This window comes from Salmo trutta, chromosome 4 (genome assembly GCF_901001165.1).
Source record: "Salmo trutta chromosome 4, fSalTru1.1, whole genome shotgun sequence".
In the NCBI taxonomy this organism is placed as follows: domain Eukaryota; kingdom Metazoa; phylum Chordata; class Actinopteri; order Salmoniformes; family Salmonidae; genus Salmo; species Salmo trutta.
The window spans coordinates 34,380,055-34,397,647 of NC_042960.1; the positions used below are offsets into that span (position 1 = coordinate 34,380,055).

General features: G+C 42.3%; 1 protein-coding gene across 1 annotated transcript in view; it reads right to left on the reverse strand.

Moving 5' to 3' along the window:
* The window catches only part of LOC115192275 (rhophilin-1), a 50,532-nt gene extending 34,978 nt beyond the window's left edge, over window positions 1-15,554 (reverse strand). The window contains exons 1-3 of the mRNA XM_029750586.1: window positions 15,356-15,554; window positions 15,011-15,104; window positions 3,740-3,855 (exon numbers count right to left, since the gene is read on the reverse strand). Coding sequence (XP_029606446.1) covers window positions 3,740-3,855; window positions 15,011-15,104; window positions 15,356-15,384 — 239 coding nt within the window. The 5' untranslated portion in view covers window positions 15,385-15,554. The remainder of the gene's footprint in view (window positions 1-3,739; window positions 3,856-15,010; window positions 15,105-15,355) is intronic.
* Window positions 15,555-17,593: the final 2,039 nt, after the last annotated feature.

A 17,593-nucleotide genomic window follows, 5' to 3' on the forward strand; every position in this document is an offset into this window, starting at 1 on the left:
GCACCGGAGCTAAATTTAGTCTCATAGAAACGTCTGAATACTTATGTAAATGTATTTATTTGTAATATATTTGCAAAAATGTCTAAACCTGTTATTGCTTTTTAATTATGGGGTATAGTGTGTAGACTGATTTATTTTATTTAATACATTTAAAAATGTGGAAAAAGTCAAGGGGTCTGAAAACTTTCCAAATTCACTGTATAAGAGGGGGATCTCGTGTGCCATACAGTGCCAGTCAAGTTTAGACACACATACTCATCCAAGGATTTTTCTTATTTTACATCGTAGAATAATAGTGAAGACATCAAAACCATGAAATAGCACACAGAATAATTTTGTAACCAAAAAAAAAAAGAAAAAAAGAGGCCCACTAAACGCAAACCAGATGGAATGGCGTATCACTGCACTATGCTGTGGTAGCCATGCTGGTTAAGTGTGCCTTGAATTCTAAATAAATCACAGAAAGTGTCACCAGCAAAGCACCCCCACACCTCGACCATGAAGGCCTGATTCTCGCAGTCTCCTCTGAACAGTTAATGTTGAGATGTCGGTTACTTGAACTCTGAAGCATTTATTTGGGCTGCAATCTGAGGTGCAGTTAACTCGAATTGACTGCAGACAATAAGTTTTCCTTTCCTGTGCCTGTCGTCATGAGAGCCAGTTTCATCATAGCGCTTGATGGTTTTTGCGACTGCACTTGAAGAAACGTTCAAAGTTCTTGACATTTTCCGCATTGACTGACCTTCATGTCTTAAAGTAATGGACTGTCGTTTCTCTTTGCTTATTTGAGCTGTTCTTGCCATAATGTGGTATTTTACCAAATAGGGCTATATTCTGTATACCACCCCTACCTTGTCACAACTAACTGGCTCAAATGCATTAAGGAAATAAATTCCACAAATTAACTTTTAACAAGCACACCTGTTAATTGAAATGCATTCCAGGTGACTACCTCATGAAGCTGGTTGAGAGAATGCCAAGAGTGTGCAAAGCTCATCAAGGCGAAGGGTTGCTACTTTGAAGAATCTAAAATATATTATATATTTTTGGGGTTACTACATGATTCCATGTGTTATTTCATAGTATTGATGTCTTCACTAATATTCTACAATGTAGAAAATAGTAAAATAAGAAATGTTTGCAGAGCGCACAACTTATGCTAGACTTGGTTTATGTCATTCCATTTACGAGTTTTGTTAATTTAGTAGTCTTTTGTTTGGAGCGCTCCTGTCAATGTTGAGTAAGGACACGCACGCATAGAAGTAGGCCAATAAATGCCCATTTGGGGATCTGATAGTATTTCTGATTGACTTAATGCACCACCACTAATGAGCTGTGGAGCGTCTCAAAGTAATGTTTTCTTCACCTCAAACAGCATGCCCGTTTTTACATCCATTGTGAATGACAATTCCTCAATGCATTCGAAAAATCTTTCCAGCTTTCTCCCTTTCGATAACCACTCAGCGTGAAAGGGAAAAATGTCATGCTCTGATCCAGTGGAAATGTCATAAAATAAGCCTACTCACTGGCACAGCCCAGAATATGTTATACAATGTTGCAAGGAGCTTCAGGTCAGACTGAAGTTAATAGTTGATACAATGTTTCAAGTTTGTTGCAGACGAACCATACATAGCCAATATAATTTATAGGATTTTTTTTAAAAATCAAAAAAAAAAAAATCAGGATATGTTCTACCTGCAGGCAGCAATGTTTTTATTTGTTGGCTTTATAGGCTATTTTTACATAGTTGGCAATAGAAGTTACTTTTTAGGTTTATCATTTTCATTTAGATTTTGATAGAATTTTGATTAACCACATGACAATGATTGAGATATGAAGATGTTATTATAAATTAAATTAAACGGTTCCATGAAAATGTGCAAATGAAAACCATAACTGGCACGCAGATCAGTAGAAATGGTAAGCTACATTGGCTCCTTGTGTAGCCTATTACCGGCAACTTCAGGAGAGTAATGGCAAAATCAGCAAAAGCCAGTCGGAGCAGGATGAGGATGGTCGGGACAAGTTCTTGATCTCTGGCTCCCTCGAGTCATTTGGGTCTTATTTCAAACAGTGAGCTTAAAGCATCAGACAAGCTCAATGCATATTTAGTTGATTATATGGAAAAATGTGGATATATTTGCATATAGTTAATTATATATGGCAAAGTAAATTGGTCGAAAGAAAAGATGACTTTCGTTCGACAGTTTTTTTATTTATTTTTTCTCTTTTGTCGGGGATAGCCCTAAATGAGATACACCCCTACCCTATTCTCCCATCATCCCTCATTAGCCTGTCACTTCATTCCCCTCCGCCCCCGAGCTCCTACCAACACAAACCAGTTTACTGACAACTCATCATCCATGTGTGCACACACACACACACGTTTGTCTGACTGGCTTTGAACCGGAGTTTCCTGCATGATGCCAAAATACTATGTGTTAACCTACTGAACTAAAGCCTTGTTTTCCAATAACAATCAGCGATGAGATTCCTGCAGACAGCTGCCCTCCCTGGGAATCACTGTTTCTGCCTGGGAATGGAAAGGGAAAGATGCAGCAGCGGGACACAAAGCCTGTTGATTGGTGGCTGACTGGGGGTCTATTTGTCTCTGTGACCTAGTCCCAAAAATGGGGGAAGGGCTGGGTGCTGCTGGTGGGTGTTACTACCCAGATCCCCTAGTACTCCCTTTTTAAAATGGTTGTCTCTCTCAAGCCAAGCTGCATATTCGGAAGTACGACAATGTGATTCATGTCCTAGCTTGAATCAACCCTGTTAACCACGACTCGACTATAAAACGCTGGTGAACGGGATACAGGGTGCATGAAATCTCTACTCATTCAATGACTAATCTTACTTGCCATCTTTCTCAAAACCTAATTAAGTCAGGCAAGGAAAAAAAATAAGAAATAGGGAGGGTTGACACACAAACAGGGGAGGATTGGTTCCTTCAATTAGCTTGATGTTGTTCATCTTATTAGATAATGACTCAGCCAAACAGACCACTACAACAGAAAAATAAAGCACACTGCTATAAGTACGTCCTACTTATCCTCCCCCTTATCATCTCCTCCTCCTTTCAGATGAATATGGATGTTAAAGTGAAACAGTGTCCTATTGCACCACCCCTCAGACCAATCCAACACACCATGTCCTTCAGTGGCTCCCACACTACTAATGGGGGGGTAGAGAAAAGGCAGAGAGGTGCTCTTGAGATGGTTTGGTTTGATGCACTTTAAAAACCTAGCTCAGCTTTGATGTCCTGCCACCAGCAACTTTTCTGGAAAGAAAAAAAACAAATTACTTTAAAGGAAAGAACGATAACAGGCTGTATTATAACTGTTCAAGTTCAGCACAGGTCAAAGAGAGGGAGTGTGTATGATTTACACTTGACAAAATACACTTCAAAATTGAAGGTGGAAAATAACAGGAATCAAACCTGCGGACTGGCAATACACAAAACCCACACACCATGGGACAAACGGTGACAAAACAGGATGGTGTGGGTTTTGGAGGTGTTCCCCATACACCCTAAAATAGTTGTATTTCCATCTGCTAGTGTTTGTATATGATAGAGCGCAATGTTTCCACAGGTAGTAGGGCTTGGGCTTCCTTTTTCCACCACAAGGGAGGGAGTGGATGCCCCCCAGAGCTGTGTACACACAGGATCAGAGACAGTATTCGACCACTTGTACAATGACCTGTCCCTTCCCTCACCCCTGCCCCCACCCCAGCTCACCTGAAGAGGTTTTCAGCCCCGGCCCTCATCCTCATCTCCTTGTTTATCTGCTGGTTGATACGAGCTCTACGGTGCTGCAGCTTACTGCGTTGGGTCTGGGAACAGGGATCACAACCCTGGAGAGAAAGAGGGGGATTGGAAGAGAGATTGCAGTTAATGCGTAACATGCTAGAACACAACATATGTCTGTATCGCTTCTTGCTTGTGTCTAAACCCTATGTGCAGTTCACATGCTTTTGTATATTAGTGTGTAATAAACAAATTGTACGTATAGAGTATTCCTAGCCAAACAGGTAGGGGTTGACGAACTATTCAGTACATTACACAAACCTGTCACAGATACACCTGACTGAGGGAGACATGCACCTGGTTAGCTTCCCTCCCTGACTAAGTATGGGTGACGAAGACCACCTGCCTCCAACACAGCTAGGATCAAATATCCTGTTGTCAATGTAATAGGCTCTATGTGGTGATGGTTGCCAGGAGACCAAGCCCCAGCAGATCTCGGTTGGTAGCCTGCTGTGAGGTAAGTCCTTAGACGTCATGGTCTACAGAACGGAGGAGACTTGAAGACCTCTTACACCTGACCTTTGCCTACCACACACAGAGGCATCTGTGCTCTTTTTATGCTCTAACTTCATCACCCCACCATGTCATGTGATCAACTCAAGGTGTGGCTCTGTGCCTCTACACGTGGTGTTCAGTTACAAGCTCTACACCTTCACATATGATCTGGAACTGAGGAAAGGAGTAGACCATATGATCCATGATTATGCAGAGCGCACTAATGGAAAGGCTCAAATGGGCTCTGAGATCACAGCTTAGAAGACACATGAAGCTGAGAAGAGGGTTTAAAAAAAAGTGTGCAATCACTATCACTGTTATGAGGCTGGGGTGCTGCTATAAGATCAAGTTTAGACCTAGACCAGGACTGTACTAGTGACTAGGATTAAACATTTTGGGAAATATTCAGAGGTGGAAACTGTCCGTGGGAATAAATGGAAATATGCAAATGAATATTAATACCATTTAAATGTGTTTTTTTGCATTGGATATATTTACCATATCATATAGAGACAAACAAACCTTTTACCTTATAAGTAGACAAATGCAAATTAGTAAATCCTTCCAATAGAAAAAAAAAAAGAAAAGTTCGTAACTAAAGTGTTAACTTTAATTAAATGAGATGACTCTTCACATGGGATGATTTCACTAAACAACAAAAGGGAATATTGAATGATCCCCAATAATCCATCACATCTCCCCAAAACATTTTCAACAAATATCTGTAAAATGATAGTCTAGAAACTAAAGCTTTGGTTGTCTTCCTCTCAGGCTTCCATGTCTTCTCCCTGGACCTCCTCAATGTCCACCTCTTGAACATCAGACTGAGGCCTCATCTTCACTGTCACTTTCCTACCTTGAGGATGGCTCGTTGTCAGGCTCAAAAAGCCTCAAATTTGCCCAGTTGGCCACACATTTTTCAACCCTTGTATTGGTCAGCCTGTTGCGTGCGTTGGTGTGTGTGTTCCCAAACAAGGACCAGTTACGCTCTGAGATGGCTGACGTTGGTGGGATTTGGAGGATTATGGAGGCAACAGGGGTAAGAGCCTCAGATCCACAAAGTCCCTTCCACCAGGTGGCTGAGATATGTTGGCACGACTGCCATATTGCATCTCCATCCCAAAGCCCTTGCTTGGAAGTGTACTTTGCCAAACTGCCAAGAACTGTGCCCTCAACCAGGCCAAGGTGGCGAGACACAGTAGTGATGACACCATAGGCCTTGTTGATCTCTGCACCAGACAGGATGCTCTTGCCAGCATACTTGGGCTCCAACATGTACGCTGCGGCGTGTATGGGCTTCAGGCAGAGGTCTTCATGCTTTTTAAAGTATTTCAGAACTGTAGTTTCCTCTGCTTGGAGCAACAGTGAAGTGGGAAGGGCAGTACGGATTTCTTAGATCTGCAAGCAGAGTCTGAACATCAGACAGGATGGCATTGTCTCCCTCAATCCTACTGCAATAGGTTTCAGGAGTTTCACGCTGCTTACCACTCTCTCCCAAAATACATCATCCAGGAGGATCCTCTTGATGGGGCTGTCCATATCGGCAGACTGATATGGCCATTTCTTGGAGAGACTCCTTCCCTTCCAGCAGACTGTCAAACATGATGGCAACACCACCTCAACGGGTGTTGCTGGGCTGCTTCAACGTGGTGCTCTTATTCTTCTCACTTTGCTTGGTGAGGTAGATTGCTGCTGTTGGATTCTGGAGTAAACTTTGAACATTGTTATACTCAGAGTATAGGAACATTGGTTACACAAGAGACATGAGGGTTGTATGTGACAGTATTGATAAGAGGAGAAACCGTTGAAGGCTCATAACTTAGTTCCCTGCTTAGCAAGAATGATGCAATGTTTAGAGATAAGGAGACTCCACCCAAAGTGGGGTATGAACACCACCACGGGAGAAGCCATGTCTTTGTCTGCATTACAGCTGTAAGACGCTTTGGGAAGAATTAAACTTGGTTAAGCTTCTCTAGTGTCCGTGAGTTATTTACTCTGAAAAATAAGAACTTAACACTGCTATAACTTCATTCACATACTTAACCATTTCCTTGGCTCTCTTGTAGTGTATCCATTGTTTTCAGTGGCATGTCGTCCTTGGGAAGCAGATTCAATGCATGAGCAGCACAGCCAATGGGTGTGATTGTGAGGAAAGGACTCCTCCACTTTAGACCAAGCAGCCTTCATGTTCGCAGCATTGTCTGTCACCAGTGCAAATACCTTATGTGGTCCAAGGTCATTGATAACTGCCTTCAGCTCATCTGCAATGTAGAGACCAGTGTGTCTGTTGTCCCTTGTGTCTGTGCTCTTGTAGAATAGTGGTTGAGGGGTGGAGATGACGTAGTTAATTATTCCTTGCCCACGAACATTCGACCACCCATCAGAGATTGCAATACAGTCTGCTTTCTCTATGATTTGCTTGACCTTCACTTGAACTCTGCATTCAGCAAATGAGTAGCTAAAGCATGTCTGGTTAGAGGGGTGTATGCGGGGCGAAGAACATTCAGAAATGTCTTCCAATACACATTGCCTGTGAGGTGAACCAGTTGAATACACAGCTCGGGCAAGACATTCATCAGCATTTCTCTGACTACGTTCTTCCATTGAGTAAAAACAAACGTCCGATTCCAGGAGGACCATGAGCTGTTGCTATCGATAAGATGTCTGATTCATCATTTTCACCTCGAATAGAAGTAGAGGGACTTTTGTCAGAGGTTGCTTGCTGTGAGTGTTGAGGGAACTTTATGCACGTGGCCAGATGATTCTGCATCTTTGTTGCATTCTTCACATTTGATTTGGCACAGTATTTGCAAATGTACACAGCTTTTCCTTCTACATTAGCTGCAGTGAAATGTATCCACACATCAGATAGTGCCCATGGCATTTTCCTGTAATGATTAGGAAAGAAATTAGTAAAAAAAACTAAAACAATTCCCTGTACAGAAATTGTTAAGCAGTTAATTCACTTACAAAGGAGTTGTTTAATTAACACTCCTCAGTTAGCAGGCTCAATCAAGCCAAAACCCACATGGTAGCAACAACTAACTAGCAGAAACTTAACAAGTTAGAAATTATTTAAAAACACACTTTACTGTAGGCTACTATTTACTAGTTAACGAAAAAATGTGTCAAAATATATATTCACCCCACCCAGTATAGTAATCAAAACTTACCAGAAAGCATGTAGTCCTTGGCTCAGACAGTGTAGTAGTGTGGGCTCAATAGCATCTCATTAGTGTGCAAGATCTTGAGAATCAGCTGTACATGTGGTAGAAGAGTGCACTGCACATGTGATGGAAGAATGCACCGTGCATGCAGAGGGTGGCAATTCCATTAAGGATAGTTTAAACAAAATATGCCACGTGTATTACACAAAAAAGGTTCACTGTTATAAGCCAACTTTTTTTTAGGAATTTAAGCAAAATTCCAGGGCTTAACTTCCAATGGAATATTTCTGGAAAAATGCAGGAAATTTACCGGAAAGTTTCCAACCCTTTGGAACCCTACTAGTGACCAATGATGCTGCTGAGGACTAGGGAATTTCATGTGACTATTAATTGTCATGCAAATGGTCACAGTTATTGTCATAGATGTGATGATTTGGCTTTTAAAATAATTACCAAAATATACCCTCATGTAAAAAAGAAACTGCTATTGGGTAAACTACCTACTTTCAACCCAGAGACATTTGCCCAGTAGTATAAAGTACTTTACTATTAATATTTGACAACTTTAACTTTACTACATTCCTAAAGATGATGTACTTTGCACTCCATACATTTTCCCTGAAAGTACTCGTTACATTTTGAATGGTTAGCAGGAAAGGAAAATGGTCCAATTCACACACTTATCAAGAGAACATCCCTGGTCACCCCTACTGCCTCTGATCTGGCAGACCCACTAAACACAGATGTCTGAGTGTTGGAGTGTGCCCCTTGTTATCTGTAAAAAAACAAAAAATAGTATTCTATAGTAAGTGTTCGTCTGGTTTGCTTAATATAAGCAATTTGAAATGATTTATACTTTTACCTTCGATACTTATGTATATTTTTGCAATTACATTTGATACTTAAGTACAGTATATTTAAAACCAAATACTTTTAGACTTCTACTCAAGTATCATTTTACTGGGTGACTTTCACTTGAGTCATTTTCTATTGAGGCATCTTTACTTTTACTCAAGTATGACAATTGCGTACATTTTCCACCACTGCATATGCCAATGCTACAGGTAGTTAGACATCTGATTCCACTGTAGTCTGATAACTGAAGTACAAGACATGTACAGTGCATTCGAAAAGTATTCAGACCTCTTGGCTTTTCCCACATTTTGTTACGTTACAGCCTTATTCTAAAATGTATTAAATAAATATTTTTCCCTCATCTACACACAATACCCCATAATGACAGTTTTTGCAAATGTATTAAAAATAAAAACAAATACCTTATTTACATAAGTATTGAGACCCTTTGCTATGAGACTCGAAATTAAGCTCAGGTGCATCTTGTTTCCATTGATCATCCTTGAGATGTTTCTACAACTTGGAGTCCACCTGTGGTAAATTCAATTGATTAGACATGATTTGGAAAGGAACACACCTGTCTATTAGGTTCCACAGTTGACAGTGCATGCCAGAGCAAAAACCAAGCCATGAGGTCAGAGGAATGGTCCGTAGAGCTCCGACATGATTGTGTCGAGGCACTGATCTGGGGAAAGGTACCAAAACATTTCTGCAGCATTGAAGGTCCCAAAGAACACAGTGGCGTCCATCATTCAATCCATCACAGTGGCCACTCCTAAGTAAACAAGCACATGACAGCCCGCTTGGAGTTTGCCAAAAGGCACCTAAATGACTCGGAGACCATGAGAAGATTCTCTGGTCTGATGAAACCAAGATTGAACTCTCTGGCCTGAATGCAAAGCATCACATCTGGAGGAAACCTGGCACCATCCTGACAGTGAAGCATGGTCATTGCAGCACCATGCTATGGGGATGTTTTTCAGCAGCAGGGACTGGGAGACTAGTCAGAAAAGAGGGAAAGATGAACAGAGCAAAGTACTGAGATATCCTTGATGAAAACCTGCTCCAGAGTGCTCAGGACCACAGACTGGGGTGAATGTTCACCTTCCAATAGGACAACGACCCTAAGCACACAGCCAAGACAGCACAGGAGTGGCTTCGGGACAAGTCTCAATGTTCTTGGAGTGGCCGAGCCAGCTTGTAGAGTCATACCCAAGAAGACTCGAGACTTTAAATCGCTAACAAATATGCTTCAACAAATTTCTGAGTACTTCTTTAAATGTGTTATTTCAGTCTTTTATTTTTACGACATTTGCAAAAAATTTCATTATGGTGTACCGAGTGTAGATTGAGGGGGAAAAAAACGATTTAATACATTTTAGAATAAGGTTGTAACTAGTGATGCACCGTCATGACATTTTTGGCCGATACCGATATGTTCCTTGCCCCAAAAAAACAATACAGATATTTAAAATATTAGCGGCCATTTAAGCATTCTAGTACAGTTAAATAGTTAACACACCCACACACAGACACAGCTGTCTAAGGCACTGCATCTCAGTGCAAGAGGCGTCACTACAGTCCCTGGTTCGAATCCAGGCTGTATCACATCCGGCCATGATTGGGAGTCCCATAGGGCGGCGCACAATTAGCCCAGCATCGTCCGGGTTCGTCCAGGGTAGGCCGTCATTGTAAATAAGAACACACGCAGACCACCACACTGACCAAAAAGTTATTTTGTTGGCATTTACGTATGTCCCATTACCAGTAAAACATAAATTGAAATCCTATTTCTTTCACTTACTTGCTGTGCTGTTTCAATGTTCATTTGTTCAGTCGTTTCATTCTCAACCAGGATTTCTATGGAACGCCGTTTGGGTCTTTGTGTGTCAAAAAAGATACAAGTCAAATAACACTATTTGACTTGTCAAATAAGCTTGTTGACCAATCAGAACCTGAATATGACTGCACGTCTGATGAAACAGTATGAAAATGTAATATCACAACTATAGTGACCAAAATTATCACGGTGATCAGTATTATCACAGTATTGTTAAAATTTCCCCTCCGATACTGCTGTGGGGGTATTGGTTGTGCTTTGTGGATCTTCCTGGACACAGCTGTCAGTGTCAACTTTTGCAGCCTCAGGTTCATCGAAAAAGCTAATTTTGAAGTGTGGGGGGGGGGGGGGGGGGGGCAATGAAACAAACCATGTGCATGACTCTCTTTGCCTTCTCTGTGTATCTGTTAAGGTCTTCTCTCCTTACACTTTTCATCTCCTTGGCTAGGGATGGCTCCGTATCCTTTTCCACCAGGACATCACGGGTGATGTGGTCCAGGACAGGCTTGATGGCTGACAGTGTCACTCGTGTCTCTGAGGCAAGTGCATCTGTGAGCTGGCACAGTTGTTCCATGACACTTGTCGACATCCTTGGGCATCAGATGCCATGCTCCTCTTTCTCCAGCCAGTGTCGCACAGACTAGCTGCTGTTGGCTGATGAAACGCTAAAGCATCTTGTGTGTAGATCCCCATCAGGTCACCACATCATGGATTACAGCCTTCTGTGGCATGTTGAGGGCAGCTTGCTTTTCTCTCAGTTCTCCCCTTATCTTCCAGCTCTGTGAGAAGCCTTGGACCAGATGATGGCAGGCCTTGACTGCTGTGTCAACTCTCTGAATTTTCAGAGCCTTTGAGATGGCCAGGTTCAGATTATGGCCAAAGCACCCAAGCCACAGATCTGGGAACTCTTCAAAAGCCTTGATCATGTTTGTTGCGTTGTCTGGTTATGCAGACCATTACGTTCTTGTTGATCCCCCACTCTTCCAGCACATTCTCACAAAACTCTGTTGTGAGCCGAGTTGATCTTCTGGGAAGAACTGTGTTTCCAGACAGTTTCATTCCAGTTGCCAGTCTGGGGTGAGGTAATGGATAGTGAAGCTGATGTAGGGTTGACCACCCCTGCTTTCACTGGTCCAGAGGTCAGTAGTTGCAGCAAACCATGTGCCTTGAGCCAAACTTTTTCCAACAAATCAGCTTTAACCTGGTCGTACAGGTTTGGGATTTCAGTCTTGGAAAAGAATGTTCGTGATGGCACTTTGTTGTGAGGCACGGCAATCTTCATCAGCCTCAGAAAGCCAGGCCTCTCAACAATTTGAAATGGCATCATGTCCTTTGCAATGTTATTTTAAAGGGCTGTAGTGAAGTTGAGAGCATGTTTTTGATGTGGGTGCATAAGCAGACTGCCTTTTAAATGATTGCTCGAGTGTCTGTGTCATAACTGTAGATGAGGGACTAGTAGCGTCACTGGGTTTGCCTGCTGCACACCCACTCTGTAAACAAGGGAATAGCAAATGTATTATTTACTACATCACACACAATATTATGTGTTGCATTTGACTATATGCAATGACCCCATGCACAATTTACATAAATACAAAATGGGTCTTATGACAGTGATAGTAATTGTAACAATCCAAATAGTTGACATAAATACAGGAGTCTTGTATATAGTGTTTCTCCTGTTGGAACACTTTTAGAACCAAGTCGACGACTGACGGATTTTAAATGAACAAAATATGTTGGTTGGGTGACTAAACAGCATAACGTGTTATTGTGTGCAATGGGCGAATAGAGTCTGCAAACACACAACGCATACAGCAGCAGAACAACGTGTAGTGTTTTAACAAGAGTAGGTAACACTGAAAGCTTCAGCTTACATTATTTACAAGCTATTAGCAAGTTAGACAGACAAACCATGAATTTTTCCCCCATTTCGAAGTCGCCCACATCATGCATTGAGCTAAATGGTTACTTTATAACGAATGCAATGTAAGTTGTGGGTGGTGGTTACAAAGATGACTCAAGAGATTTGAAGTTTTGCCCCCCCCCCCTATATACTGCTCAAAAAAATAAAGGGAACACTAAAATAACACATCAAAGATCTGAATGAATGAAATAATCTTATTAAATACTTTTTTCTTTACATAGCACATTCAACTGACAACAAAATCACACAAAAATAATCAATGGAAATCCAATTTATCAACCCATGGAGGTCTGGATTTGGCATCACACTCAAAATTAAAGTGGAAAACCACACTACAGGCTGATCCAACTTTGATGTAATGTCCTTAAAACAAGTCAAAATGAGGCTCAGTAGTGTGTGTGGCCTCCACGTGCCTGTATGACCTCCCTACAACGGCTGGGCATGCTCCTGATGAGGTGACGATGGTCTCCTGAGGGATCTCCTCCCAGACTTGGACTAAAGCATCCGCCAACTCCTGGACAGTCTGTGGTGGATGGAGCAAGACATGATGTCCCAGATGTGCTCAATTGGATTCAGGTCTGTGGAACGGGCGGGCCAGTCCATAGCATCAATGCCTTCCTCTTGCAGGAACTGCTGACACACTCCAGCCACATGAGGTCTAGCATTGTCTTGCATTAGGAGGAACCCAGGGCCAACAGCACCAGCATATGGTCTCACAAGGGGTCTGAGGATCTCATCTCGGTACTTAATGGCAGTCAGGCTACCTCTGGCGAGCACATGGAGGGCTGTGCAGCCCCCCAAAGAAATGCCACCCCACACCATGACTGACCCACCGCCAAACCGGTCATGCTGGAGGATGTTGTAGGCAGCAGAACGTTCTCCACGGCGTCTCCAGACTCTGTCACGTCTGTCACATGTGCTCAGTGTGAACATGCTTTCATCTGTGAAGAGCACAGGGCGCCAGTGGCGAATTTGCCAATCTTGGTGTTCTCTGGCAAATGCCAAACGTCCTGCACGGTGTTGGGCTGTAAGCACAACCCCCACCTGTGGACGTCAGGCCCTCATACCACCCTCATGGAGTCTGTTTCTGACCGTTTGAGCAGACACATGCACATTTGTGGCCTGCTGGAGGTCATTTTGCAGGGCTCTGACAGTGCTCCTCCTGCTCCTCCTTGCACAAAGGCGGAGGTAGCGGTCCTGCTGCTGGGTTGTTGCCCTTCTACGGCCTCCTCCACGTCTCCTGATGTACTGGCCTGTCTCCTGGTAGCGCCTCCATGCTCTGGACACTACGCTGACTGACACAGCAAACCTTCTTGCCACAGCTCGCATTGATGTGCCATCCTGGATGGCACATCAATGACGTGTGAAATTAAAAGCTTATTTAACGCGTCAAATAGTGCTATTGTCAAAGTGTTATTTGACGTGCATCTTTGACACGCAAAGACCAAAATGGCGTTCCATAGTATGTCGTGAAGCTAATAGCAGTGACGCTATTACTGTTTTGCATATCGGCGTTAAACTAGACATCGGGCCGATACCGATGTTGGCATTTTTAGCTAATATTGTCCGATTCCGATATGTTCACCGATTATATTATGCATCCCTAGTTGTAACATAATAAAATGTGGGAAAAGTCAAGGGGTCTGAACACTTTCCGAATGCACTGTACATGTCGTCAACATGTAGGCCTACAATTGTCAGGAAATTAAAATAAAATGACGGCTGATGTTCTGTGGTCAGAGGCGATAGGACAGCCACACGCTGCTTTTAACTTGTCATCTGCATGGTGTGTTTTGTCCTTAAAGTCATCTGACTAGGTTCTTACTCATATAGTACAGAGAAACAAGGAAGAAACGGACCACAACATGGAACGAAAGGCCATTATAGGGTACGCTAACCCCAAAATAAGAAACTCTCCTTATTCCTCCCTTTTTCTCTCTTCCTCTCACAGCCAAGCCAACCTTCTCCCTCCATCTCCCTTTTCCCCCTCACTTTATTTCACTCTCCTCTTCGCTCTCCCCCCTCCCTTCATCCCGCTCTCTTAGTGAGGTGTTTGTTCTGTGAGTGTGCGCTCAGTAATCCTCAGAGTGCTTGTAGGGATTAAGGTGCTAGCCTAGCCATGCTTCAACCCCCTGCCTCCAGTATCCTGCTCCAGCTCAGCCATAGCCATGCTACAACCCCCTAGCTCCAGCCTTAGCTCAGACCCAGCTCTCCTAGATGCATGATGACTTCGGAGCAGCAATGTGATTGGTCAATAATCAAATACATCTAGGGTGTGTTGTATGGTTTTCAGCTTTTAACACATTAAAATGCAGGACCTGACACAAAATATGTTGAAAAAAAATTACACAAATGATGTTGTGCCACCACAGTGATTGTGTTAAAAGTTCACAACATGTACCATCACTAACAAGACACAGGGATGTGCTAAATAACATATATTTTATAAGTGTACCCCCGGCCAGGGGACAGCAGGTGGTGGAAAGGTGTAACCTGGCTCTCCCAGCAACATGCCATCAGTACCATATCTCCCCCTGGACAGCATCCTGCTACAATCTACCCCCCATGACCCAAGAGCAGACACACACACACCCCCCCCCCCCCAAGTCACCAAAGGTTTATCAACATAATGGCAACTCAATGCAGGACCAAGATAGCCCTCAATGAATATGTAATCAGTTCAGTAATTAAACTGTGTGTAGGCAATGCGTGTCAATTCTAAATAACTGAATGGTGCATTTCATATGGTATTGATAATGTGGAACACCTAAGCAGTATGCATTATGAAACTAACAATTAGGCCAAAATAGTATTGTCCTGTTCATAACAGATACACGTCCCAATGGAAAATGTACTTCAATATAAACGTGTGTTGGTACAGTACCGCGTTTTTCTAGCTACAACTGCGTACCGCTCACCTTTCTGAGACTCCCGTCGTGACTCCCCTGCTCCATCATCGGTGCGGGAAGCTCCAGCTCCTCGTCCGAGCCAGCGTCAGACATCTCCGGCTCTCTATAATAGGAATGCCCAAATGCCGTTTATTTAAACAGAATAAAAACCACCACTTTTCCCTTTCTACCTTAGCCACACCTACTACCAGTTATTGTCACGGTATTTATTTAGCTAGCATACCGTGTTTGAACTACATTGAAACTAGCAACAAGTGAACTGAGACTGAATGGATGAGCTCGTTCTGGTTAGCAGTTTGTTTAGCATTACCAGATATTGTACCACACAACTACACAACAAATATGCACACTTGCCTTGTCGCAGGTTCTTCTCCCATCCTCATCAAGCCAGGACGCTAGTAGGCAACTTGTTGAACCAACACTTTTGTAATTACAAATGTCCACAGGCCAGGGTCTCTTGCGGTCGAAGGGTAGTGAGAAAAATAAACACAGAAACTAACCAGAACAAATACTATCTGTTCCGCAAGACGTATTCTTTCACCTCTACCGCACCAACCCATCGAAGAGAAAAAACTTGCGGCATGGTCTAATTCCAGGAGGCGGTTCATATACATGAAAAATAGCCAATGACATAGCCCCCCTATTGATTCACGTTAATGTCGACGAATCCGAATATTATATTTCTCTTGCTGACAAGTAACACTGTCCAATTGTGAATCCTATGGGCGGTGACAACGTTTTGGAATTATAGTTGCCCATAACAACGCCTAGCTATGGAGGAAAGGAAAGCCTGGAGTAGTAAGCAACTCTGAAAGAATTCACTGAATGGAATCACGAGGGGCCACGAAAGGACATGGATAGGTTTTTGGTAATTTCGTCATTTAGGGACCTAAACCAAAGATGATCTATATATTGCCTAAAACATAAAAACATTATAGTCTATATCAAATAATATTACTTTAACAATACAAACAAAATAAAAATATATATTTTACACAATGACTGGATAGTTTTTTCTTATTTTTTACACTGTAGGGATGCCTCCTTGTTTTGGGTAAAGGAGTGTCATAGTTTTTGCAACTAATACAAATCACCATAGCAATTAATAATTTCAAGCATCCTAGTCTTAACCATGGTCCTAACCAACCAAATCTATCTATCTTGAACTAAACTAAACAATCTCCAAGGCTTCGTCCATTCTGCAAACCTAAAACAGGTCTCAAAAGTTAGGGATTGATTTGGTTGGTTAGGACCATGGTTAAGGCTAGGATGCTTGAAATGATGAATTACTGTGGCGAGTTGTATTAGATGTAAAAACTATGACACTCCTTCACCCAAAACAAGGAGGCATCCTTGGGGCCCAGTGGTAGGGGCTTCTATGCAAAGCTAGCCAATGTTCTATTTCTTCCTGCATCCATGCTGGATGTCCAGTATTATTACTCTACTCTGCTATTAAAATCATGTGTAAGTTTCAATATTTCAAATAAAGCAGTTTAAGGTAGCTACTAATTTCTTGTATTTCTTCTTCTTCAAATTCCTTTTTATATCTTCAACCAAATCATCTCCAAGGCTTTGTCCATTCTGCAAACCTTAAACAGGTTTCAAAAGTTATAAGGCATTTGAAGAAGAAAAAAAATACAGCAGATAATGAGTAGCTACCTAACTGCTTTATTTTCTTGATTATAAATATTGAAACTTACACAAGATTTTAATAGCAGAGAAGAGTATTAATGCTGGACATTCAGCATAGATGCAGGGAGATATAGAACATTAGCGAGTTTGCATAGAAGCCCCTACCACTGGGCCCAACCCAGTACATGCAGGAACATAGATATTGAAACAAGCAATTATAAAAATCAACCTGCAATAAAGCATGTTGGTAAATATGATTCATAATGGGTGTGGTTTTGGTTCAAAGTGATGTGTATGAGTTTCAGGCCCCTGTATTAGGGTAAAACTAGGCCCTCAAAAATAAGGCCTTATGAAATATGCATAGTATTGTGTTAAAAATGTATTATTATGATAACATATTCCCTTAGGATCTCACTTGGTGAAGTCCATAGGACCGAAAATGGATGAATGCAACAACCATGTCTCTGTCACTAACAAATACAGTCATAGATATAGCCCGTGGTTCACTCCAGACCTGAGTGCCCTTGACCAGCACAAAAACATCCTGTGGCGTACGGCATTAGCATCAAATAGCCCCCACGATATGCAACTTTCAGGGAAGTTAGTAACCAATATACACAGGCAGTTAGGAAAGCAAAGGCTAGCTTTTTCAAACAGAAATTTGCATCCTGCAGCACAAACTCCAAAAAGTTCTGGAACACTGTAAAGTCCATGGAGAATAAGAGCACCTCCTCCCACTGCACTGAGGCTAGGAAACACTGTCACCACTGATAAATCCACAATAATTGAGAATTTCAATAAGGATTTTTCTACAGCTGGCCATGCTTTCCACCTGGCCACCCCTACCCTGGTCAACAGCCCTCCACCCCCCACAGCAACTTGCCCAAGCCTCCCCCATTTCTCCTTCACCCAAAGCCAGATAGCTGATGTTCTGAAAGAGCTGTAAAACGTGGACCTGTA